This window comes from Schistocerca piceifrons, chromosome 7 (assembly GCF_021461385.2).
Source record: "Schistocerca piceifrons isolate TAMUIC-IGC-003096 chromosome 7, iqSchPice1.1, whole genome shotgun sequence".
Taxonomy (NCBI): domain Eukaryota; kingdom Metazoa; phylum Arthropoda; class Insecta; order Orthoptera; family Acrididae; genus Schistocerca; species Schistocerca piceifrons.
The window spans coordinates 278,446,721-278,474,189 of NC_060144.1; the positions used below are offsets into that span (position 1 = coordinate 278,446,721).

Here is a 27,469-nt window from a genome sequence, read left to right on the forward strand (position 1 = left end):
GTGCAAGAGAAAGGAGAAGAGTTATTATTTGGTGGTTCGGGAAATATATCACGTATTAATGGCAGAAGTTATGAATAATACAACACAGAAAGAGCTAATAGAATTTTAGGTGGAAGATACTAAACCTCATTATTAAAACTAAGTTCTTTGGTTGTCTAGAAAACTGGAGTTCCTCATTCAGCCAGGTGGAATGCAATTCAAGTATTAATGATGTATGAGTAGTAGACGAAGAGGTCATTAGTGGCAGAGCGCCAGCTAGGACTGGGGAAAGATCGATGAGCAAGTGGAGCCTTTTTAAAATAACCTTCTCAGCATTTTCTTTCACCCGTTTTAAGAAGTGCAGGAGAAAATATATTTCTGCTCAATTATAGAGGAAGAATTAATTTGGCTATCACAAACGTACAGTCGTGACAATTTAGAATTTTGCTCGTTATACAGACTGCCGAACAAAGAAAGGCTTATTTTTAGTGTACTAATTATGCAAGCCTTTCTTCTCTGCATTTATTGTAAGCTACATCTACTTCAACACAATAACTGTAGTCATGACTTGGCTTCCATCTGCAGATTTTATTCCCAACATATCCCTCGGTTCTGCCCTTACTAAGCTAACATTTCCTGTATCCTCTGGATGTGTCCTTATCAACTGACAATTCCTATGGTCAATCTTTCTTACGAAGCGATTCTGCATCTATTCATTTGTTATCCGATCTTCCATTTAATCATAAGTATCCTCACGTATGAATGCATTACAGAAAACTCGTATGCTCTCCTAGACTGTCGTGTTATTGTCCAACATTTGTTGGGATACCACGATACAATCCAGACAAATACTTTCAGAACAGACTTCCTTAAATCAAGATCAATTTTCGATATTAAAATATTTCGCTTTTTCAGATACCTTTGACAGATATACTGTTGTTAAAATAGCAGAGATCTTCTCCTATTTCCGGAGTTCACTTTCTTATCGAAACACTAAGACAAAAAGAAAAGAAAGGAAAACCCACGCATCACGAAAGAATTGTCGCAATGGGACGTAAATCGGTAGATGTGATGTCCATTTACAGGCAAACAACCGATTACAATTTCAGAAGAAATTGGATGATGTACTGGGTGATCAAAAAGTCAGTATAAATTTGAAAACTGGATAAATCATGGAATTATGTAGATAGAGAGGTTCAAATTGACACACATGCTTGGAATGACATGGGGATATAGTAGACAAAAACAGAAATACAAAAGTTCAAAAATGTCCGACAGATGGTGCTTCATCTAATCCGAATAGCAATAATTAGCATGACAAAGTAAGCCAAATCAAAGATGATGTTCTTTACAGGAAATGCTCACTATGTCCACCATCATTCCTCAACAATATCTGTAGTCTAGGAATAATGTTGTGAACAGCACTGTAAAGCATGCCCGGAGTTATGGTGAGGCATTGGCGTCGGATGTTGTCTTTCAGCATCCCTATAGACGTCAGTCGATAAAGATACACTTGCGACTTCAGGTAACCCCAAAGCCAATAATCGCACAGACTGAGATCTGGGGACTTGGGAGGCCAAGCATGACGAAAGTGGCGGCTGAGCACACTATTATCACCAAACGACGCGCGCTAGAGATCTTTCACGCGTCTAGCAATATGGAGTGGAGCGCCATCCTGCATAAACATTATACGTTCCAGCAGCTGTTTATCAGCCAGGCTGGGGATGATGCGATTCTCTAAGATATCGGCGTACCTCTCACCCGTCACGGTAGCAGATACTGACATTTTGCTGTCCAGCGCCATCTGTCGGAGATTTTGTGAATTTTTTTTTGTTCTAATAAATCCCCATGTCATTCCAAGCATGTGTGTCAATTTTTATCTCTCTATCTACATTATTCCGTGGTTTATTACGTTTTCAAATTTATACTGAGTTTTTGATCACCCGGTATTCACGAGAAAGTGCTTCAGAAACTGAGCTCGGCAAAAATGTGTTGGTCCATCTGTGTCCCGAATGCAAGTAATTATTCGGCTTGGCATTGACTGATAGGGTTATTGCACGTCGTCCTAAGGGATCTCGTGCCAAATTCTGTCCAAATAGTGCTTTAGATCGTCAAGATACCGAGATGGTTGGAGGGCCCAGATCGCAGTGCTCCAACTAGCTCGATTGGAGAGAGATCTGGCGACCTTGATGGACAAAGTAGTCTCTGGCACGCATCAACACAAGTATTAGACTGTTTCGGTCATTATATTGCTGAAATGTAAACACAGGATGGCTTGCCGTGAATGGAAACCAAACGGCACATAAAATATCGTCGACGTATTGCTGTAGTGTGAGGGCGCCGGAGATGAGAACAAAAGGGGCTCTTCTATGAAATGTAATGACAGCCGAAACCTTCACTCCTGGTTTTCGGGCTGTATGGTGGGCGACCTACAAATTGGTATCATACCACTGTCAGGGGCGTCTCCGAATACATCTTTTCTCGTCATCGGATTCAGCGCGAAGAAGGCATTTAAAAAACAGCGTTGTACAGCAATTACCGAAACTAAACGAATATAGTAAAACAATAAATTCACAACATATCTCCTCTGATGAATGTGGTATGTTGCTGGAGGTAGGAAGTATTTTATCACGTCTTTTGTTTAATATAAGAGAATCTTCAGAAGATGACAACAATAAATAAAGTGCAAGACCACCACACGACACCAGCTCGTAGATAACGTGGTCGTCTAAATGAAAGTACTAATAGAGCTAACAGACACCCAGATCGTAGCTTAAACAAAATTTGGGTTCAGAATGAATGAAACAAAATAATAAGAAATATGAAGTGGTAAGGACGAATGCACCTAAAAGTCAGATGTCACAAAACGGCGCAATAGAATATATGAAAGGTTTCTGTTATCTAGAAAGCGATGATGATCGAAGACTGTGCTTCGTGAAAATGATACTGTATCTTTGGCAGAAAGAGTCCCTAAGCGGATACTTTTACTTTTAAACGCGTGGGACATTACAATCACTGACTGCGTAGTTATAAGATCAATTACCAAAGATACTGAAAGCAGCCCAGATTGGGCCTGCGAGCACTCGTCTGATTTAAGTTTCAGAGAACGAGGTGGCGTGATGGTAGGACGCTGGCACGGATTCGGAAGGACTACACATAAATTTCCCAGCCAGCTATACTGGTTTCGGTGTTTGGTGGTTTCCCTAAACGATTCTTTTGAAAACGACACGTCCGGTATCCTTTCCTAACATAATCCGAGCCTGACCGCTGTCTCTCATGACCTTGTCGACGACGGAACCATCTATTTCAATACTCATCTCTTACTAAAAGTTTCTATCAGTCTAAAAAAAAAAATGGTTCAAATGGCTCTGAGCACTATGGGACTTAACATCTCAGGTCATCAGTCTCCTAGAACTTAGAACTACTTAAACCTAACTAACCTACATACATCACACACATCCATGCCCGAGACCGGATTCGAACCTGTGACCGTTGTGGTTGCGCGGCTCCAGACTGAAGCGCCTAGAACCGCTCGGCTCAGTCTAAAAAATTGATACCAACTTTAGTGCAAATGGCTTTCTATGAACGTATTTAATTCGGTTAAAGTCAATTTGTAGTGGAATAGTTGGCACACTGATGCAAGGCCCCTTGATATTGAGTATTAAGGTGCAACCGCAGGAATGAGATATCAGCCCTGCTGAAAATAGCAACCCATCCATTAAGCAACGTTATTCTGCAAGAGACCAGCAGTGAAGATGAAAACCTGAGAGTTTCTATGCCCAATGCGAGCCCATTGTATACAGAGAACGCTACGAACGCTGATTAAGAAAACATTCGGCGCCGTTGTCAGGCGGATGTCACTATCACACAGTTATCTCTTACGTCAGAGATATAAGCAAAATACTCGTTAGCGTTACTCACCCACTTTTCGTCTTTTGCGTCAGGGGCGTCATCGATTCTAGGTTGCCTCTCCAGCAGGTAGAAGGCATTAGACGCCGCTTCTATTCCCTTCTGGAAATTGGGGGCGAATGAAAGTATATTCGCCACCATCGCCGTTCCCATGATGAGAGCTTGCGACACCCTGGAAAGAAGATAAGTCTTACGTGAGACATACAGTCATTCCAACGGTGGAATTACATACTATGACAAGTAGAAGCTGGTGTCCCCCACACAATTCTTCTAACATCACAAAGACTTCTTTCAAAAGCAGTTACTATTGCCCCTGTGTACCTGGTTAGTAGGGCTGTCACAACGTCCTACAATTCATATGGAATATATGATACTCTTTAAGACAGTAGAGTTGTGGGAAGACGTTTTCCTGTTGTTCATGGCGAAAAGCTATTCAGAGGAAGAGTGAAAGGTATTTCAATGCTCTGTAGGCAAAGCACTAAATTTCTTCAGTTCTCTGTCGAGGGCCTTGGGTGTCAGAGAAATTTGGCATGAAATTTTTGTTATGAATACATACAGACTGCGTACTATAGGCCTGAGTCGTTGAATGTTCGAGATGTGCCGTGCGGGTTAGCCGTATGGTCGTTGGCGCCTTGCCACGGTTCGCTCGGCTCCCACGTCGGAGTTTGGAGTTCTCCCTTGGGCATGAGTGTGTGTGTTGTCCTTAGCGTGTTTTAGTTTGAGTTAGATTAAGTATTGTGTAAGCGTAGGGACCAATGACCTCAGCAGTATAGTCTCATAGAAATTTCCAATTGTTCGAGACGGAGCGAAAAAAAGTGTTACTCATAGGTAACAAGGAACTTTCCTAAGGTACTTATTAAAAATGTGAAATCCATGGTCGTGACAGATTAGTTTCATTAGTCGTTGTTTGTTTCTTTGTTTTTGCCTGTAAAGGGCAACGAATTAGAGAATTACTCTTTAAACTGCAAATAGATGAATGGAATCTGAAGAATGATATGGGTACAAATTAAACAAACTGCACAACATAAGATTTTTCTTTTTTTTTAAAAATGTTTGACTTTTTTCCAATGCATCATAACAGCGAGTAACATTTCTCTGCGTTACTAGATACGAACAATACTTTTAAGATGTTAAATGCCGTAAGCCTCTATAATCTCATTGCCGTAGCACGGTGCTAAAAATAAAAGTCCATTTACGGAAAAAAGTGGTTCAATAATCCCCTTATCCACACGTCGAGGCCAATCAGTTACAAGTAGGAGCTGTCTCGTAAGATTCCTATGGCCCAGTGTGTTGACTGATATCACGAAATCCAATCGTTATGTCCCATTACTTGAAAAGCTCGCTCCGAACAAAAATAGCATATTTTTACAGTTCAGTTTTTCGTAGTCATAACTTCTATAACTGTTCTACTGCTCACCACTGCCTCAACCTTTTCTCTACTTAACATCTGTTTATTGCGTGCCTACAGCATTCAAAAGCACCAACAATAACTCTAGTATCTGTCATCCTCTGTAGACTTTCCCATTCACTGCTTTCCAATGGGCGTACTGACGAATGAAACATTATTCATATATTCATGTATTTGGTAACTTAATTTATGCCACTTAAGTGTGTTATTTGCTTTTTCATCAAGCTTCTATGCTGTCTTCCGATACATTGCAGCCAATATTTTCCTCCGCTATTCAATCAAATTAGGTTTCATTTCTGATTCATAATGAAATAATGCTTTTAGAAGACATCGATGCAATTAAATCAGGATGGGGATAAGCCACTCCACTACTTTTCATCTTATAATATTTTCAATTTCATAAAGTAGAATTGCTTGTTGTATAATGTTGTAAACAATTCAGATATTTAGTTGACTTTTATTACTCTGTCTGCTGTTTTTCATTATTCTAATTTTGTGTCGTGTTCTCTTTAACACAAATTTTATGATATATGGGCCCATTTCGAAGTAATATTTATTTCAGTCCGCGTAGCCGAACATCTCTCATATTAAGACACCCTACTTTCTATATCTTCAGAGATATCTTGCTTTAAGTCAGCTGACACAATATCTTTAAAAAATATACTAGATGTTAGGCGTATAAGTGATATTTGCAAATGTAATATGTACCACTTAAATGTGTTACTTTTTTCTTCTCTGTGTTTGTGTTTTCGTACACTTCACCAACTGAATTTTTGTGCACTGTCGTAAGTACACGACTAATTGGACTACCCCTGGCAGTACTGACCAACCAGTTGAAATACAAGTGTCCACTCTTCAACAGTTCACCTGGTGCCCAGTTGAAAATAAACGTTAAGTGCGTGCTCTTGCTACATGTTGCTAGCGAGGTACCATTCAACCCAAAAATGTACTACCCAGAATAGCTGTAATTGTAAATGAATTATAAACGAAGTAAATACCGATGTAACGTTGTCCACTACACTGCCGTCAGTCACCAATAAAATTGTCTGCTCTTATACTCCTAATACCCTATATATCCTTTATTCCATTACCAAGCAGCTGGTATCCTGCTGTAGGCTTTCCTTGTTAGCCATTTACAGGTGGAAGAGCTTACGTTCTTTTTTCTTCTTCCTCTTCTTCTTTTTTTTTTTTTTTTTTTTGGTGTGATAGATTTCCTTCCCATGGTATGTCTCTTTATTATGTAATTTTGGCACAAATTTTAATATTTTTCCGTCTCATTAATATACTTTCTGTAATAATTATCAAGCAATTACTTTCAGAATCAGCACAAACTCATCCTAATACGCATACCTATATAAAAGTATTCGAACACCTAAGAGTCGATATTCAAGATAAATGAATGGCGGTCATTCTGAGCCCTATTGTTGGATACAGACTGAATCTCCTCGTATCCATTACATAAATAAATAGATGCTTTGTGGCACTTAACGTAAAGAAAACCCTTCGGTTTGACCTCATTTCTGTTTACTACATGTCGGTTACGCTACTTATTTATTCAAGAAGCCTTAGGAAGTGGAGAGATCAGAATTTTGCCATCGATTCTAGCTACAACAAAACCCATCCTGTCATGATACAAAAACAAGATCATTACGTTACTGTTGTCACTGTTTCGTTAGAGCTAATAGAGGGTATCGAACGCATACATAGGTTGGCAGCAGGACTGGTCAAACGCTCGTTTGACTCGCTTTTAGTCAGTTTCAGAAACCACCTTTAAGTGACGAATCTAGGAATATACTACCGTCCCGTAAGCATCAATCCCATAGGGATCGCGAAGACAAGAGTAGACTTATCACAGTGCTCACAGAGGTGTTTAAGAAATCATTCTTGTAACGCCACATACGTCAATGTAACGGATGAAACACATAAAATGGAAAATAGGTACAATGCGAAGTACTCTCTGTCCTCCATTTGACAGTGATTAGCAGAGTATGCACTGGATACTGATTGATCTAGACTCACTTCAGATCATAGACTAACTCTTCACACCATTGGTAGACGAGAGTGCTTACCTTGGGCCACTTCTCAGACATTCGCCTCTAGCCTGCTCTGTAACTGAAGTTTACTATACTTTCCTATTCCTTCTTCAAATGATGGCATTCACTTTTTACAAGCAGCACTTATTTAATGGAATTAAGATTTTTCCTAATGTATTGAACCAGTACTCCATCTGCAGGAGGCATAATGAAAGAAGTCGGCGTGTCACTTTAAGAGAATCTTCACAAGATTCTCCTTAAACGATTCAGGCCAACCACGAAAAACTGATGTGCCTGTCCGAGAAGTAGACGATGAATTCAACCCCAAACTTCCTGAATGTAAATCTATTACCTATGTGCCATGTTGGCGTGTAGCTGATCAGTTGTAGCACTACAGAAAAAGTGATTGTATACGGGAAAGAACTGCCACGACTTTTCTGTTCAATAAATAAACAAATAAATAAGAACAGCTATTATTTTCGTTATTCCCAAATAATTCATAATAATCGTTCTCCGGATTCTTAGAAGCACTCTGATCGTTGGAGCTAGGTACTCACGTTGTTCGTGAATGTCAACTGCCTAGCTTCCATTCACTAAAGGGCGTGGTCTTTTTGCATCTCGCTGAAGCCAGTAAACAATATTTTTTGTCTATTTATCGACCACTCGGCTGATTAATGTACTGCCCAGCTTTATTTTTATTAGAATCATACCTCCACGTCAGTCTGTCATTCATTTCTCTTTCTGTCCTAGTTATTCCAAACTTGAATCTCTCCAATGCTCATTGAGCAACACACAGGTATGTTTCTCTCATTTAAAGTCTTTGCCCCAGAATACTCATTCAGAACTACTGATACATGGACTGTAAATGAATACTTTGGAATTAATCCCGTGAATAAATTCATTAGAATTAATCTGTAAGAAGATCTGAAACTCTGTTATAGTAAAATTAAATGTACTACCACAAAATCGAATTTGAAGTGAGCTCACAGAATCAGCTGATTCGTTTCTGTCTTTAGAACAGTTGCAAAAAGAGACTGAATGAAAGGTTAAGACGGCCTAGAGCGAATTTTTAGACTAAGCCGGGCTTTCATAACTGTAGGCCAGACGCAACCAGTACAATGTCATCAGCGATATAGAAGTGACAGCTTATCATGCGCTCCTAATTCACTTTTCTAGTTGATGTATACGAAAACTTGCTCAAGGACAGCTGCGAATAGCTTCTACGGGTGTGCAGCCTTTATACCGCCCCCACCCCCAAACCGCAACTACAAATTCACAATACCCTTACGTATTCCAGTGGATGTGCGGCACTGTTGTGTACTTACTCAGAACATTCACAGAGTTTTGATCAATGCCATTTTTTAAGGAGATGTTGAAACTGAATCAAAACAGTTCTCAGTATCAATGAGTCAAGGACAAGTCTGCGATTGACTTTCATTGCTTCGTCTTATAATTTCTTTCACAACTTAAAATGCATCTACCTGAAATTTCCACTTACTGTTAATGACCTTTGTACTGTTACCTGCGGTTCTCATCAGTCCATCTATGTGGCACTGTAGTAAGAAACTACCAGCATTAGAAAAGACTGGTCTCTCAAAGCCCGTCAGGCCGTTTCGATTTGGGCTTTCTGCGATTTCCTTAAGAGCTGGAAAAGTTCCTTTGGAAAAGGACACTGTCAATTATCTTCCCTGCCCTTTCAGAATCTGAATGTTCTCCCCATCTGAAACCTCCTCGTCGTCCGGACGAAAAACCCTAAACCAGCATCCTTTAGCGTAATATTTTTAGCAACCGTTACGTATCGAACTGTAGAGGAATTTCATATACACTCGTCGTACACGAAGAACGGAACGAATAGTGAAACGCCGCCCACAGAAAATAGTTTCATTGCAAAAGCTACCAATTTACAACTGATACGTCAGATAGAAGTGATCTGCAAAATTACAGTCATTACTGTCCAATATCCTTGACATCAATTTGCAGTTTTTTTTTTTTTTCGTTAGTTTTCTGACCGGTTTGATGCGGCCCGCCACGAATTCCTCTCCTGTGCTAACCTCTTCATCTCAGAGTAGCACTTGCAATCTACGTCCTCAATTATTTGCTGGATGTATTCCAATCTCTGTCTTCCTCTAGTACCATGGAAGTCATTCCCCCATATCTTAACAGATGTCCTGTCATGCTATCCCTTCTCCTTATCAGTGTTCTCCACATATTCCTTTCCTCTCTCCGATTTTGCGTAGAACCTCCTCATTCCTTATCAGTCCACCTACTTTTCAAGATTCATCTGTAGCATCACATCTCAAATACTTCCACTCTCTTCTGTTCCGGATTTCCCACATTCCATGTTTCACTGCGATACACTGCTGTACTCCAGATGCACATTCTCAGAAATTTCTTTGTCAAACTAAGGCCGATATTTGATATTAGTAGACTTCTCTTGGCCAGAACTGCCTTTTTGCTACAGCTAGTCTGCTTTTGATCTCCGCCTTCCTCCGTTCGTCATTGTTTCTATACTGCCTAGGTAGCAGAATTCCTTAACTTCATCTACTTCGTGATCATCACTCCTGATGTTAAGTTTCCCACTTTTATCAATTCTACTGCCTCTCATTACCTTCGTCTTTCTTCGATTTACTCTCAGTCCATACTGTGCACTCATTAGAATGTTCATTCCGTTCAGCAGATCATGTAACTCTTCTTCACTTTCACTCATAAAAGCAAAGTCATCAGCGAATCCTGTCATTGATATCCTTTCACCTTGTATTTTAATTCCACTCCTGAAACTTTCTTTTATTTCCATCATTGCTTCCTAGATGTATAGATTTAATAGTATGTCGTCCACTCTTATTATTTCCTCTTCGCGGTTGTACATACAGTATATAACCCGTTTCTCCCTATGGGCTACCGCTACTTTTCTCAGAATTTCAAACATCTTGCACCATTTTACATAGTCGAACGATTTTCCCAGGTAAACAAATCCCATGAACGTGTCTTGATTTTTCTTCAGTCTTGCTTCCATTGTTAAACGCGAGGCCAGGATTACCTTTCTCGTGCATTTACCTTTCCTAAAACCAAACAGATCGTCATCTAGCGCATTCTTAATTTTCTTTTGCGTTCTTCTGTATATCACTCTTGTAAGAAATTTGGATGCAAGAGCTGTTAAGCTGATCGTGCGATAATTCTCGCACTTGTGAGCTCTTGCCGTCTTCGGAATTGTGTGGATGATGCTTTCCCGAAAGTCAGATTGTATGTTGCCAGACCCATACATTCTACATACCAACGTGAATAATCGTTTTGTTTCCACTTTCCCCAATGATTGTAGAAATTCTAATGGAATGTTATCTATCCCTTCTCCCTTATTTGACCTTAAGTCCTGTAAAGCTCTTTTAAATTCTGTTTCTAATATTGGGTCCTGAATCTCTTCTAAATCGACTCCTGTTTCTTCTTCTATCACATCGGACAAATCTTTCGCGTCATAGAGGCTTTCAATGTATTCTTTCCACCTAGCCGCTGTCTCTTCTGCATTATATAGTGGAATTCCAGTTGCACTTTTAATATTACCACCCTTGCCTTTAATGTCACCGAAGGATGATTTGACTTTCCTGTATGCTGAGTCTGTCCTTCCGACAATAATTTTCTATTTCGAAGGCTTCACAGTTTTCCTGCAGCAATTTCGTCTCAGCTTCCCTGCACTTTCCATTTATTTAATTCCTCAGCGCCTTTCATTTCTGTATTCCTGTGTTTTCCAGAACAATTTGGTACTCCCTCCTTTCATTAATCAATTGAAGTATTTCTTCTGTTACCCATGGTTTCTTCGCAGTTACCTTCTCTGTACCTATTTTTTCCTTCCCGATTTCTGTAATTGCCCTATTAAGAAATGTCCATTCCTCTTCCATTGTATTATGTACCGAGCTATTCCTTACTGCTATATCTATAACCTTAGAGAACTTCAAGCGTATCTCGTCATTCCTTAGTACTTACTTATCCGACTTCTTTGCGTACTGATTCTTCCCGACTAATGTCTTAAACCTCAACCTACTATCAATACTATATTGTCATCTGAGTCTATATGTGCTCCTGAGTACACCTTACAATCCACTATATGTTTCGGAATCTCCGTCTGGCCATGATGTAATGTAAATGAAATCTTCCCGTATCACCCGGCTTTTTCCAAGTATACCTCCTTCTCTTGTGATTCTTCAACAGGGTATTCCCTATTACTAGCTGAAACTTGCTATAGAACTCAATTGGTCTTTTCCTCTCTCATTCCTTCTCCCAAGGCTCATTCTCCTGTAACCTTTTCTTTTATCCTTCTCCTACAAGTGCATTCCAGTCCCCGATGACTATTATATTTTCATCCCCCTTTACATACTGTATTACCCTTTCAATATCCTTCCACACTGTATTACCCTTTCAATATCCTTCCACACTTTTTGTCTCTCTTCATCTTCAGCTTGCGACGTCGGCATGGATACTTGAACATCATTGTCGGTGTTGGTTTGCTGTCGATTCTGCTAAGAATAACCCTATAACTGAACTGTTCACAGTGGCACACCTTCTACCCTACCTTCCTATTCATAAGAAACCCGACTCCCGTTATACCATTTTCTGCTGCTGTTGATATTACTCCATACTCCTCTGACCAGAAATCCTTGTCTTCTTGTCACTTCATGTCACTGACCCCTACTATATCTAGATTGAGCCCTTGTATTTCCCTTTTCGTATCGTCTAGTTTCCCTACCATGTTCAGGCTTCTGACATTCCATGACCCTACTCGTAGAACGTTATCCTTCAGTTGATTATTCAATCTTTTTCTCATGGTAATCTCCCCTTGGCAGTCGCCTCCCGGAGATCCGAATGGGGGACTATTCCATATTATTTTGCCAATGGAGAGATCATCATGGCACTCCTTCAATTACAGGACACATGTCCTGTGAATACACGTTACGTGTCTTTAATGCAGTAGTTTGCATTGCCTCCTGCATCGTCATGTCGTTGATCATTGCTGTGTCTTCCGTCCTTAGGGGCATTTTCCCACCCGTAGGACAAGAAAGTACTATGAAGGTCTGTCCATTCCTCAACCCTCTTTGACAGAGTTGGCAGAGTAAGGGTGACTTCTTATGCAGGAAGCATATTGGCCGCCAATGCTGATTATTAATCAAAATATAAGCAGCGACGGGACTCAAACTCGGGAACGAAGAAATTTTGGTAATGAATCAAACGCGCTATCTCTGAACCACGGATGCATATGCAGTAGAATTTTATCAAATATTCTGAGCTCAAACATAATAGCGGGTCTCGAACTATATGAACTCTTTTCCCGTGCCAACCAATATGAAACCTGAAAACAGTGACCATGTGAAACAGGACTTTCGTTTTTCTCACATAACAAACATACGGAAAGCCAGGGATCAACACAGTCAGGTGGATGCAGTATTTCTAAATTTCTAAAAAACGCTCCACTCTGTACTAAATCGGAGCTCATTATCAAAAGGACGGTGGGTTATGACGGTAAATATGTGACTGGATTGAGAATTTATTTATTTATTTTAAACGGTTGAAGAAGCAAGTTATATTGAATGGAGTGTCATCGCTAGAAGTAGCTTCAGGTGTGTTCCACGGACGTGTTTTGGGATCTTTCTGTTCTTTTTGTGTATTAATGACCTTGCTGATAATACTACCAGAAACATTTGATATTGCGAAGATGATGCAGTTATGTGTAATGAAACAGAGTCTAAAAGAAGATGCATAATTATATTGTTAAGATTTCAAAGTGGTGCCAAGATAGGCAACTTGCTTTCAGTGTTCAGGAATGTAAAATGCTTCATTTCAAAACAGAAAAAAACTTAGTATCCTATGCACTCGTATACTATAAATCAATCACAGATGGAATCGGCCAACTCACAAATAGCTGGGGATAACCATTTGAAGGTATATGAGATTGAACAATCACTTATTTTTAGTCCTAGGTAAAGTTGGTCGCAGACGCTTTTCTTAGGCAGAATACTGGGGAAATACAATCATTCTGACCGGCCGGCTAGCCACACGGTGTAACGTGCTGCTTCTCGAGCGGGAAGGCGGTGGTGGGTATATAGACTGCTGTGGCCTGTTTTGGGTTTGTGAACCACTGGGGGCTACGAGGGGACGAAGTCTCTCCGTCTTTTCTAGGTCCTCGGTTCAATACACACAATGATTCTACAAAAGACACGGTATCGAAATCACTTGTGTGACTCATCTTAGAAAATTGTTCAGTTGTGTGAGATCCATACCAAACTGGACTAACAGGTGTACTAAACGGGAACAGATGAGGACAGCACTTTTGTTCTCCCTACTGGAGATTGTCACAAAAATGCCGAAACTACTAAATTGGCAGACGCATGAAGACTGACGAAAACTACCTCGAGAAAACACACATAGAAAGTTTCTAGAACCAATGAAGAAGGGCATACATTACTACCTCTCGCAGTGTTCCCATAGAGATCGCAAAGACATCTCTAAAAGAACAGACATCACGCAGTATCCGCAGCTGTGATACATATTACGCAAGTTATGCAAGGTGAAGGAGGTAGAAAGGGAAGGAAATCCTAACACGCTCGAGACCTTATGAGGAATCAGCGACGACGAGTGAGGACGTGTGCTGGACCGGGACTCGAACCCGGGATCCTCTACTTACTAGGTAGTTGCGTTAACCACTGTGCCAACCAGATACGCTGTTCATCGCAAATGCACCGGACTTTCTCGACTCGCTCCCCGGTCGACTCTCAGTCCCACCAAGCGCCACATATATCCTGTCCCCTCTCAAGTCCTCCATGTTCGCTAATTTTAGACTCCCGCTGGAGGTACAGTGTAAACGTGCATTCGCACATGTTCCAAAGAAAAGACACCACTCAAATTCAAAAGCGTATGGCATTGGTGGCCGGGAGACCCCTTGCGGGGCGGTTCGGACGCCGCAAAACAAGTTTTTTAACGCCACTACGGTGACTTGCTGTTGAATGAGGATGAAATGATGATGAAAGACACACAACACCCACTCATCTCGAGGCAGAGAAAATCCCTGACCCCCCGGGAATCGAACCCGGTAACCCGTACGGGGGAAGCGAGAACGCTACCGCAAGACCACGAGCCGTGGACAATAGACAGCATGCATTTATATAACTGATTCACCTCGATGAGCAATGAAATGGTAACTTTCAGTGCAGATACACTTTTACCTTCCACCTCCGGGTGGGGGATGGGGGGGGGGGTCTAAAATTAGCGAGCAAGGAGGACTTGGATGGGGAATGCGTATAGGGTGGCGATAGGTGGGAGAATGAGTCGGCAAGGGAGAGTACTTAAACAGTCTGTGCATTTGCGCTGAACGGGTGGTGCGGTGTTTAACGCAAGTGCCTAGTAAACAGGAGATCCTGGGTTCGAGTCTTGGCCGAGTACACATTTTCACGCGTCGCCACTGACCCCAGATAATGTTCCAGTGCCAAGTGCAGGTGATATCATTAGTTCCTTCTCTATCCTTTCCTTACTCCCTCTTCTATCTTCAATTTACGCAAATCCCTAATAACTGTTACAGTGGAACGTACATTCTTTGTGCACATCACAGTGTTTTGCCAATTATGGATGTGGATGTGACGGTAGAAAGACTGAGACACTCACTTGAAGACCTTTTCGTAGGGCAGCCCCTCACTGGCGACCAACGAGCCGCCGAAGGCCATGGCGCCGGCGTACGCGAAGAAACCGATGCTGCGAGCCAGCGCGTACGTGATCGCCCGCAGGTGCACGTTGCGCTTCGACACCTGCAGTGCGGGCTGCAGCTCCAGCAGGTACTGCGCGTGGAACTGGCGCTCCCGGCACAGGCCCAGCACGGTGCGGATGTTGGTCACGGACTCCACCGCCACCTGCAGGAATATCAACATCGTACACTCAACAAACACTCGGCAATACCCTTGGACTCCTCGACGAAGGGCTATAGTTTTGCATGAACCCTGTATGGGGATGTTACAACACCAATTCACCTATCGGAACACCCTTAAATTTCCTCACGCGGAGCATCTTGACTGATCCCGTTGTCACACGATACACAGCACAGTGCACTAAGTGCGTATACTAGGTGATCCAAAAATGCACAGAGCTTGTGGCAAGTGAGTGCTTATTGTAAATATGTAATTTATCAAAATTTAATATATTTTCTTAAAAATACTTTTGCGCAGTGGTAGAAATATATCTTGAAGGAAGACCTTTGTCAGTGCTCAAGTGGGCACATGAGGGCTCTCGAGATGCAGTGCGAAGTTCTGTCATACTGGTAGAAAGAAGATGGTACACGGCGAATGGGCCTCTCGCTACTTTGCATCCGAGGCCTGGACGAAATTGTCAAATAAAACTGATGACTATGGGATCCGTAGTGGACATTATAAGGACTCGCCATTCCAGACATCAACAGTACAGGAAAATTTGTAGCTTGGTGCGGAAAATGTTAACCCAATGCCCAATAATTCGACTCACTGGCCAATGGGTGAAAGTTATCCAAAGCAATAAACGATACGTCCTTAGAAAGGAGTTGGAGCTCCGCTCATGAAAGCTGGTTACTGCCTTTGGCTGCACATGGCTGTTACTGTTGGAGGGAGTACAGAAAATTCATGCTTTGCTGATTCAGAATCTTTCCCCAGTTATTTTCAAATGGAGTAAAGTGCAGTGGTGAAGCTATGTTTCAAATGGAAAGATTCGTGACAATAATAACAATAATAATAATAATTTCCATTACTGAGCAAAAGATTCTTCATATTCCACCGTTGAGAAAATGCATCTCCGCCAGACAGCAGTGTGGTGCTATACGACATCAGAACAAGTTATGTGCCTGTTCCTTCTTCGGAACACAATAAATTCGGTCCACTACCTAAACCCGCTGGAAAATCAGGTTTGACCAACTCTGTTCACTTACGACAATAGCAGAGACCTCATCTTTATGCGATTTTACAAACATCGTACGCATAGAACTCGATGGTCATTTTACTGAACGTAAGGTGAGTCGATCTTGTCCTCACGACATACAGTGCCGATCCCTGATCTTGCAACGAGTGGCTTCTTCCTCTGCGGAGATGCGAAAGAGGAACCACACAAGCTGAATACCTTCGAAGCTCGCATCAGGTACGTATTTGCCATTTACCACAAAACATTCTGTAGCATTCGATTGATGACAATCCCAAGCGATTGGAGAAATTGGTAAAAACTGTCTTGCTTATGAGGAATTCGTAGCGGAAAAACAGTTTGTATCATTCTGCTGACCGCAATATATGTTGCTTCAAAAAATTAAACTAGTTATTTCGATAAATATTAGCAATTTGCCATAGGTACTTCCATGCCATCCACAATGTAGTTTCAAAATAATATGAATGATATGGAATGCTAAATAATGTACCATTTTTTATTTAAGTTTCTACGAACCACTTAACTTTGTAGCTGCAGATCAATAAGACGACCGCCAATATGAACATGTGCACTGCTACGGCGAAAGCAGTGTTACCACACAGCGTCAAATATCCCTGTCGTTGTCTGTGTAATGGCAACAGGAACTGTACAAAGTACAGTATAATATAAAAAAAACAGTCTTAGATTGCATAGTGATCTTAATTAACTCAACAACTAGGCGTTTCCCCCGGACAGGGCATCATTACGTTACGTTAAAAAATCGGAAATATTCTGCTAAAATTCATGTATGCGCCATGTGAATACGGACGGATATCTGGCACCATTGTAGTGTATGGCTGAACTTCCAGTTTGCGGACGTGGTGCTTTTGTGCGCTGTTATGCCTGTAATCATCTCCATGAGACTGACTTGTAGTACGTTTTATTCAGTATTATACCTTCTCTGACGGACGCATGCTGGCTGAGAATTTCTGATTTTTTAACGCAACCTGATGATGCCCTATCCGGACGAAACGCTTCGATCTGTTGTCTAACCTATGAAAAAAAGTTACACTCCTCCCGAACAGGCCATGAAGCCCTAACGGTACCGACCGGCCACCGTGTCATCCTCAGGCCATATGCGTGACTGGATGCTGATATGGAGGGGCATGTTGTTGTTGTTGTGGGTTTCAGTCCTGAGACTGCTTTGATGCAGCGCTCCATGCTACTGTATCCTGTGCAAGCTTCTTAATCTCCCAGTACCTACTGCACTACATCCTTCTGAATCTGCTTGGTGTATTCATTACTTGCTCTCCCTCTACGATTTCTACCCTCCACGCTGCCTTCCAATACTAAATAGGTAATCCCTTGATGCCTCAGAACATGTCCTACCAACCGATCCCTTCTTCTAGTCAAGTTGTGCCACAAACTTCTCCCCAATCCTCTTCAATACCTCCTCATTAGTTATGTGATCTACCCATCTAATCTTCAGCATTCTTCTGTAGCACCACATTTCGAAAGCTTCTATTCTCTTCTTTTCTAAACTGTTTATCGTCCATGTTTCACTTCCATACATGGCTACACTCCATACAAATACTTTCAGAAACGGCTTCCTAACACTTAAATCAATACTCGATGTTAACAGAAACGCTTTACTTCCCATTGCCAGTCTACATTTTATATCCTCTCTACTTCGACCATCATCAGTTATTTTGCTCCCCAAATAGCAAAACTCCTTTGCTACTTTAAGCGTCTCATTTCCTAATCTAATTCCCTCATCATCACCCGACCTAATTCAACTACATTCCATTAAACTCGTTTTGCTTTTGTTGATGTTCATCTTATATCCTCCCTTCAAGACACCATCCATTCCGTTCAACTGCTCTCCCAAGTCCTTTGCTGTCTCTGACAGAATTACAATGTCATCGGCGAACCTCAAGTTTTTATTTCTTCTCCATGGATTTTAATACCTACGCCGAATTTTTCTTTTGTTTCCTTCGCTGCTTGCTCAATATAAAGATTGAATAACATCGGGGAGAGGCTACAACACTGTCTCACTCCCTTCCCAACCACTGCTTCCCTTTCGTGCCCCTCAACTCTTATAACTGCCATCTGGTTTCTATACAAATTGTAAATAGCCTTTCGCACCCTATATTTTACCCCTGCCACCTTCAGTATTTGAAAGAGAGTATTCCGGTGAACATTGTCAAAAGCTTTCTCTAAGTCTACAAATGCTAGAAACGTAGGTTTACCTTTCCTTAATCCAGCTTCTAAGATAAGCCGTTGGGTCAGTATTGCCTCACGTGTTCCAATATTTCTACGGAATCCAAAATGTTCTTCCCCAAGGTCGGCTTCTACTAATTTTTCCATCCATCTGTAAAGAATTCGCGTTAGTATTTTTCAGCCGTGACTTATTAAACTGATAGTTCGGTAATTTTCACATTTGTCAACACCTGCTTTCTTTGGGATTGGAATTATTTTATTCTTCTTGAAGTCTGAGGGTATTTCGCCTGTGTCATCCATCTTGCTCACCAAATGGTAGAGTTTTGTCATGACTGGCTCTCACAAGGCCGTCAGTAGTTCTAATGGAATGTTGTCTACTCCCGGGGCCTTGTTCCGACTCAAGTCTTTCAGTGCTCTGTCGAACTCTTCACGCAGTATCATATCTCCCATTTCATCTTCATCTACATCCTCTTCCATTTCCATAATATTCTCCTCAAGTACATCGCCCTTGTATAGACCCTCTATATACTCCTTCCACCTTTCTGCTTTCCCTACTTTGCTTAGAACTGGGTTTCCATCTGAGCTCTTGATATTCATACAAGTGGTTCTCTTTTCTCCAGTGGTCTCTTTAATTTTCCTGTAGGCAGTATCTGTCTTACCCCTAGTGATGTATGTGTATACATCCTTACATTTATCCTCTAGCCACCCCTGATTAGCCATTTTGCACTTCCTGTCGATCTCATTTTTGAGACATTTGTATTCCTTTTTGCCTGCTTCTTTTTCTGCATTTATATATTTTCTCCTTTCATTGAATTCAATATTCCGTCTGTTACCCAAGGAATTCTACTAGCCCTCGTCTTTTTACCTACTTGATCCTCTGCTGCCTTCACTACTTCATCCCTCAAAGCTACCCATTCTTCTTCTACTGTATTTCTTTTCCCCATTCCTGCCATTTGTTCCCTTACGCTCACCCTGAAACTCTGTACAACCTCTGGTTCTTTCAGTTTATCCAGGTCCCAACTCCTTAAATTCCCACCTTTTTGCAGTTTCTTCAGTTTTAATCCACAGTTCATAACCAATAGATTGTGGTCAAGGTCCACATCTGCTCCTGGAAATGTCTTACAATTTAAAACCTGGTTCCTAAATCTCTGTCTTACCATTATATAATATATCTGATACCTTTTAGTATCTGCAGGGTTCTTCCATGTATACAACCTTTTTTCATGATTCTTGAAGCAAGTGTTAGCTATGATTAAGTTATGCTCTGTACAAAATTCTACCAGGCGGCTTCTTCTTTCATTTCTTACCCCCAATCCTAATTCAACTACTACGCTTCTTTCTCTCCCTTTTCCTTCTACCGAATTCCAGTCACCCATGACTATTAAATTTTCGTCTCCCTTCACTATCTGAATAATTTCTTTTATTTCTTCATACATTTCTTCAATTTCTTCGTCACCTGCAGAGCTAGTTGGCATATAAACTCGTACTACTGTAGTAGGCGTGGGCTTCGTGTCTATCTTGATCACAATAAAGCGTTCACTAAGGTGTTTGTAGTAGCTTACCCGCATTCCTATTTTTTTATTCATTATTAAACCTACTCCAGCATTACCCCTATTTGACTTTGTATTTATAACCCTGTATTCGCCTGACCAAAGGTCGTGTTCCTCCTGCCACCGAACTTCACTAATTCCCACTACATCTAACTTTAACCTATCCATTTCTCATTTTAAATTTCCTAACCGACCTGCTCGATTAAGGGATCTGACATTCTACGCTCCGATCCGTAGAACGCCAGTTTTCTTTTTCCTGATAAGGACGTCCTCCTGAGTAGTCCCCGCCTGGAGGTCCGAATGGGGGACTATTTTACCTCCGGAATATTTTACCCAAGAGGACGCCATCATCATTAACCATACAGTAAGGCTGCATGCCCTCGGGAAAAATTACAGCTGTAGTTTCCCCTTGCTTTCAGCCGTTCGTAGTACCAGCACAGCAAGGCCGTTTTGGTTAATCTTGCAAGGCCAGATCAGTCAATCTCGCGGACTGTTGCCCCTGCAACTACTTAAAAGGCTGCTGACCCTCTTCAGGAACCACGCTTTTGTCTGGCCTCTCAACAGATACCCCTCCGTTGTGGTCGCACCTACGGTACGGCTATCTGTATCGCTGAGGCACGCAAGCTTCCCCACCAACGGCATGGTCCATGGTTCATGGAGGGGCATGTGGTCAGTATACCGCTCTCCAGGCCGTATGTCAGTTTCCGAAACCGGAGCCGCTACTTCTTAATCGAGAAGCTCCTCATTCTTCCTCACAAGCGCTGAATGCACCCCGCTTGCCAACAGCGCTCGGCGGACCGAATGGTCACCCAGCCAAGTGCTAGCCCGGCTCGACAGCGCTTCGTGATCTGATGGGAACCGATGTTACCACGGCGGCAAGGCCGTTGTCTTGCAACCTACGACTGTTTTGTAAAGAACAGGAACAAAAGGTTGCTGTACCACCACGTCAGCATGGAGAGCAATACTTTTTAAAATACAGCATGTTTCTCGTACAAGCACTGGCACCGGCGTTGTGTGTGAGTCAGTACGAGGGACACAGCCACCTACGGAGGGATATGCTGCGATCTGTTCCATGGAGTTCGGTCAGTAGCGTATTGCTTTTACCCATAGTACGTAAGTTTGGAGCAGCATGGGAAGGAAGTACCAGACAGCAGTACAAAAAAAAAAAAAACAAAAAAAAAACCTGTGAAATCTTACGGGACTGCTAAGGTCATCAGTCCCTAAGCTGACACACTACTTAACCTAAATTATCCTAAGGACAAACACACACACCCATGCCCGAGGGAGGACTCGAACCTCCGCTGGGACCAGCCGCACAGTCTATGACTGCAGCGCCTTAGACCGCTCGGACAGCAATGGAGACTGATGAATTTGTTGCACTGATTTGTGTTTCATGCATAAACTTGTAATCGGTTTCTCGGTCGAATCGTTACGGAACCTGAAGAAGTAAAATTGACTTTTACGTCACGTGCTGGCAACCTGTGTGATAATTTGTTAATATTCAGGTTAATCCTATCTTTTTTCCCAACAGATAAGTCAGTAAATGTGAAAAGGTGACTGTAATCAAAGTCCGTAATTGTTTAGTAATACTATTAGTCCTGTAATAATAAACCGACAACAGGTATCTTAAAAATGATCATTCAATTTCGTAAGGGTGTGTGTTCTACATGAATGAAAAAAATAGGGGTACACCTTAACAGTAAAGAGTACTGTCTGTTCCACTTCATGTGATCTGTCGTTTGGCATCTCAAAGCGAGTTATAAAAGCCTCAATAATATTCGATCTTGCTCTATTAATCTTGTGAGGAGCCTTTGGAGAAGGGATAAATGGAGTAATGCATTCAGCAACCGATACTGTTTAATACACTTTCCACGTGAAAAAAATCGTGAACAAATGGTTGGAAGAATCAGACTGTTATTAAATTTATGCGGCACCAGAGATCACCTCGCGCGATGTATACCAACCTCTCAGTACTTTTGGGGTCGTAGAGGTAAAGGAGAACACAAGGCGTGTCAGAGAAGTTCCGCTGGTAGGTAAGGGTACTAATGAACCCCCTCCACATTGCGTAAACTGGGCTCTTGAAATCGGCGGACTTACGTACTCTGTTCAGGTGACAGTCTTGTAACTATAGCAGAGATTTGCGTTGAGTTTGCCGGTACAGTTTCCAATTAGGTTTCGAATCGTCATTTCATCATGTAGCATTCCTTTACGACACAATTCAATAGTTAATTTCGTTGTTACATGTTCGGTTATATTTAACTAATTTTTGGGGTTACTAGTTTATTAGTGAAGTAGCTTTTGACTCTAAGGGAATGTTCAGACACGCAGTTGAAAGATCACTGAGAATCGTGTTTCATGTTTTAACTTATTTCTAAATTGAAATACGTGTTTGTTCAGGAAGCTGTGAAAATCTTATCTATCCAAATTTATATGATTCCAACGTACATGTTCATGTCTTAGTCTCAGTCCCTTGTTGGTGACCACACCACGTGACAGAGTACTCCATTGAAACTTATCTTCAAAGGTTTAAATGAACTGCCCGGTATTGACAAACAAATATCATATTGCAGTAGAGGCATGGCCGAAGAAACAGGCGCTGTGGCGACTACAACTGTTATGAAATACATGAAATATACTGACAGTTACAGATATTGACAACCTTCAGCGGCGTAATGGAATGACGACATTGAAATTTTGTGCCGGTCTGGGACTCGTATTTACGACTTGTCACGAATGTTCGCCTTAACCATTTTGGCGATCCGACCACGCTTCATGGCCGGACCAAAACTTCCCTATGTCGTCGTGAATGTATCTACAGAGTACAGGGGAGACATTTTAACAGAAAGTCACTTGCGTGGTATCTGCAGATAATACTATACTGCCGTGATAGCGTGTCCGAAGGTAGAGACACTGCGGCTACTACAGCTGTTATGAAATACACGAAATGTATTCGCAGCTGCGAATATGAACAACCTCCACATGTATAATGTAATGATGACATTGAAAACCGTGTTGGACCGGGATTCGAGCCTGGATTACCTGCTTCTCGCGAGCGGCCGCATTACCAAAATGGTTCAAATGGCTCTAAACACTATGGGACTTAACATCTGAGGTCATCTGTCCCCAAGACTTAGAACTACTTAAACCTAACTAACCTAAGGACATGACACACATCCATGCCCGAGGCAGGATTCGAACCTGCGACCGTAGCGGTCGCGCGATGCCAGACTGAAGCGACTAGAAACGCTCGGCAACACCGCCCGGCCATCCACATGGGTACTAAATGAAATACGATAAGTTTTGGGTATACAATAAATCGCACGATTCTAAGGGCTGTCAACTCGACTAAATACCTAGACATTACTATTACGAGCAACTTAAATTGGAAAGACCACATAGGTAATATTGTGAGGAAGGCGAAAGAAAGACTGCGCTTTGTTGGCAGAACACTTAGAAGATGCGACAAACAAGCTAAAGAGACAGCCTACATTACACTTGTCCGTCCTCTGCTGGAATATTGCTGCGTGGTGTGGGATCCTTACCAGGTAGGACGGACGGAGGACATCGAAGAAGTGCAAAGAAGGACAGCTCGTTTCGTGTTATCGCGCAATAGGGGTGGGGGTGTCACTAATATGATACGCTTGAAGGGTGGCGAGTTCTATTTGCGAAATTTCAATCACCAACTTTCCTATCCGAATGCGAAAATATTTTGTTGACACCCACATACGTAGGGTGAAATGATCATAATAATAAGATAAGAGAAATCAGAGCTCGAAAAGAAAGATTCAGGTGTTCCTTTTTCCCACACTCCATTCGAGAGTGGAATGGTAGAGAAGTAGTATGAAAATGGTTCGATGAACCCTCTGCCAGGCACTTAAGTGTCAACTGCAGAGTGACCATGTAGATGTAGATATAGAGCCGAGCATGGATTAGCTCACTGCAATTAGTGACATCCGATGTAGCATTCGACATCATCCACTTAGGACACTAGTGCTATTCATGTCTCTGGTGCAGCTGTACCTTTATAAATGTTGAAACTGTAGTTCATGAAAGGAGTTTGTATCTGTGTTCGTCATAGTGAAGATTTACTGTTCAAAGACGGTTGTAAATCTTCGGCTCATTCCTGTAAAATTGTCTGTACAAACGTCAGTAAATATTTGTATCATTGTTGTAAAAAAAGGAGCTAATGTTTCATAGGCTGTATTTCCGATCGGTCACCTCCAAGAGCAGAAAAAGACCCAGCACTTATGACCGAATGATTGCAGTTTCCTCAGATCATAGCTACCTTGTCAAGACCAATGTTGATTGTCTGCACCTGTAGTGTACACTGACATCTGTGTTTTAGCCCTACGTCACCGTACCAGTGCGGGTGCCTAACGGTAGGTCATCATTAGATCTCGAATCTTAGGTAAAAACCTATTTTGTTCCTCATTAAATAAAAGCAATGAAAATTGTACATTCACGAATCATGAGAATTTATGATCGAAAACACTAGTTTTATAGCACCAGGTTAGTACCTGATAGTTCCCAAATTTAAAAAATTCAATTAAATAAATTTTTTGTGATCAACATTCTCTCGTGGTCTTCCCAGCTAAGAATTAAACAAATATTTTATAGAAAATTGTGATTTTATAGTACCTAAAATACCTAACTTCATGTTAGAACCTGATTGTACCTCATTTTTAAAAATTTCATGTGCGAATCTGACTGCATCTGATTTTTAAAAATTCTGTCAAATAACATTTGTATGATTAAAACTACTCTTCTGGTCTTCCCGGATACTTAGGAAAGCACGAACTGTATGATAACTGGTTTGTCTCGATGAGTTAACGTCAATCGTGAGTGAGACGACGACAGCACATGCCAGACTGTTCCAGCCCGCACTGCTGCGCAGAGCGTGGTCGCTCGCTGTGAACAGTCAAATGGCCCGGCAAGACATTGAGGAGCCTTGTGATCTGCCTCCGGCGCCTTCCTGCCCTACCGGAATAGCCTGTTCTGTTCAAAATGGTTCAAATAGCTCTCAGCACTATGGGACTTAACATCTGTGGTCATCAGTCCCCTAGAACTTAGAACTACTTAAACCTAACTAACCTAAGGACATCACACACATCCATGCCCGAGGCAGGATTCGAACTTGCGACCGTAGCAGTCCCCTAGTTCCGGACTGAGCGCCTAGAACCGCTAGACCACAGCGACCGGCGCTGTTCTGTACATCAGCTGCGTTTTCGTTCAATCGATCAGTGTGCTGCTTGGATGTGGAGAAATATTTCACAGCGACAGGGTACTTGTGGAAAGTCAAGCACGCCGAAAGTATCCAGATCCTAGTCGTGTCTGATTCGTCAGTGGTTGCAAGAATTTCCTGAATTCACTACAAACGGAAGAGTTATTCACTGAAATGTGTGCAACAAAGACTTGAGTGAGATGTTAACTCATAGAACAGTGGTGCCACTGTTTTACCCGAGTTAACTTGGACCATAGTCATGCGTACTCAAAAATATTGTTTCCAAACGCTTAATGTAAGTTAATTTGGTAAGTAGCTCTCGTATGTAAATTCTTCCACAAAGTATTTCTTTTTGTTTTTGGGTACCTTCTGAACAGAGGTCGCATTTAAGTCAGCATGTTTCAGGGATTAAACACCAGGCAAATTTAAAAAATAAATCAAACTTTGAGCAAAAGTTTGTAACTAAACCAAATGCAACAAACAAAAACGAATTTCATCTTGACCTGTGTCGAGCCATTGTTGCAGCAAACATACCATTCAATGCAGTTGGAAATAGCCAGTTCAAAAGTTTTCTAGAGATATACTGTCACCGAACATTCCATCAAAATCCACACTAAGAAAAAACTATTTACATACTTTAAATAAAAATACATTGAGCAGGATAAGGGAAGATACAGGTGATTCATTCATGTGTATCTTTGTCGATGAGATGACTGACAGACAAGGTCGACATGTGGCTACTTTGATGATGATGATAAGATTGTGCGGCGCTCAACTGCGCAGTTGTCAGCGGCCTAGTTTGATTGTTGGAATGTTAGATTCTGACATTGCTCTGTACCTCATCTGTTCAGCAGCAAAGAGCTAAAAACGACTGACTAGGAAATAATTGCTCACTTTGTTAATAAAACCCTCAAATTACTTTTCCCCAACAGTCTAGATGAAAATAAAGTTCTTATAATCTACACTGATGCAGCTGCATACATGATTGCTGCTGTTAAATTGTTGAAAGTATTTTTCCCAGCCTTGCTCCATATCACATGTCTTGCCCGTGCCTTGAATCGTGTAGCTTACACGATACGTCTCAAATTTCTACATGTAAATAGTTTCAACCAACAGAAAGTTTTTTATAGCAACTGCAAGAATCCAGTTATTTCGAGAGGATCTTCCGAACGTACCGCTTCCACCAGAACCCATACTCGCTGGGGAACGTGGCTAGAGGTCGTGGAATATTACAGCGACCGTTTGGAAGATATTAACAACATTGTTGTTAAATTGCGGGAGGAAGCAGTGAGCATTACTTCAGCTAACGATCTTCTAAAGGACCCAACAATTTCCAACGACACTGCAGACATAAAAATCTCACTACGCATTTTTGGTCCTTATTATTAAAGCTCTAGGGTGTTCAGGGAAACCAGTCTACATACAAGTGCGACTGATGGAAGAGGTCACAAAAAAATCAACTGGGTTCCAGGTTCTATTGGTATGAAAGTTGGCGAGAAACTAAAGACAGTGCTACAAAAAAATCCAGGACTGACCGCCCTCTGCTGGCATCATATCAGGTAAATCAACAGAACATGAGTGTGCGGTCCATAGCCCCTAATACCATCATTTAAATTTTCTCCAGTGACATCTGTTGACATAGAAGGCTCATTCTCGGCATTTAAGATGCTATTAACAGTTTGTGAACGGAAAATCTGGAGAAAGTGTTAGTTATTTACTGTGACTGTAATAACCGACATTGACAATAATATAATGTGGATTTTCCTCAATCTACGAGGCGTGTTTTTTAAGTAAGTACCGTTTTGAAAATAAAAAAAGACATGCTAAGTTATCTCAATAATTTTATTTTTACACGAAAGCCTGTACCATAATGTATTTTTCTACATAATTTCCGTCAATACTGAGGCACTTGTCATAACGTTGTACCAGTTTTTTAATACCTCCTCATAGAAGTCTGCAGCCTAACTTGTAAGCCACTGCATCACCACTGTTTTGACTTCGTCATCGTCTTGAAGACGCTGACCGACCAGGTGTTTCTTCAAGTGCAGGAACAGATGGTAGTAACTGGGCGCACGATCGGGGCTTTACGGAGGATGATCTAGAGTTTCCCATCGAGATCTTTGGCCTGATTCGCTACATGCGAACGGGCAATGTCTTGCAACAAAACGATGCCCTTGCTCAACTTCCATGGTCTGTTGCTTTGATTCAGGTGTGACGTAGGCCACCCATGTGTCATCGCCCGTAACAATTTGGCTTAAGA

At 41.6% G+C, this 27,469-nt stretch overlaps 1 protein-coding gene across 1 annotated transcript in view; it reads right to left on the minus strand.

Annotated features, from left to right (window-relative positions):
• LOC124805629 (ATP-dependent translocase ABCB1-like) overlaps positions 1-27,469 on the minus strand; it is a 125,796-nt gene that overhangs the window by 16,603 nt on the left and 81,724 nt on the right. The window contains exons 18-19 of the mRNA XM_047266197.1: positions 14,971-15,212; positions 3,901-4,060 (exon numbers count right to left, since the gene is read on the minus strand). Coding sequence (XP_047122153.1) covers positions 3,901-4,060; positions 14,971-15,212 — 402 coding nt within the window. The remainder of the gene's footprint in view (positions 1-3,900; positions 4,061-14,970; positions 15,213-27,469) is intronic.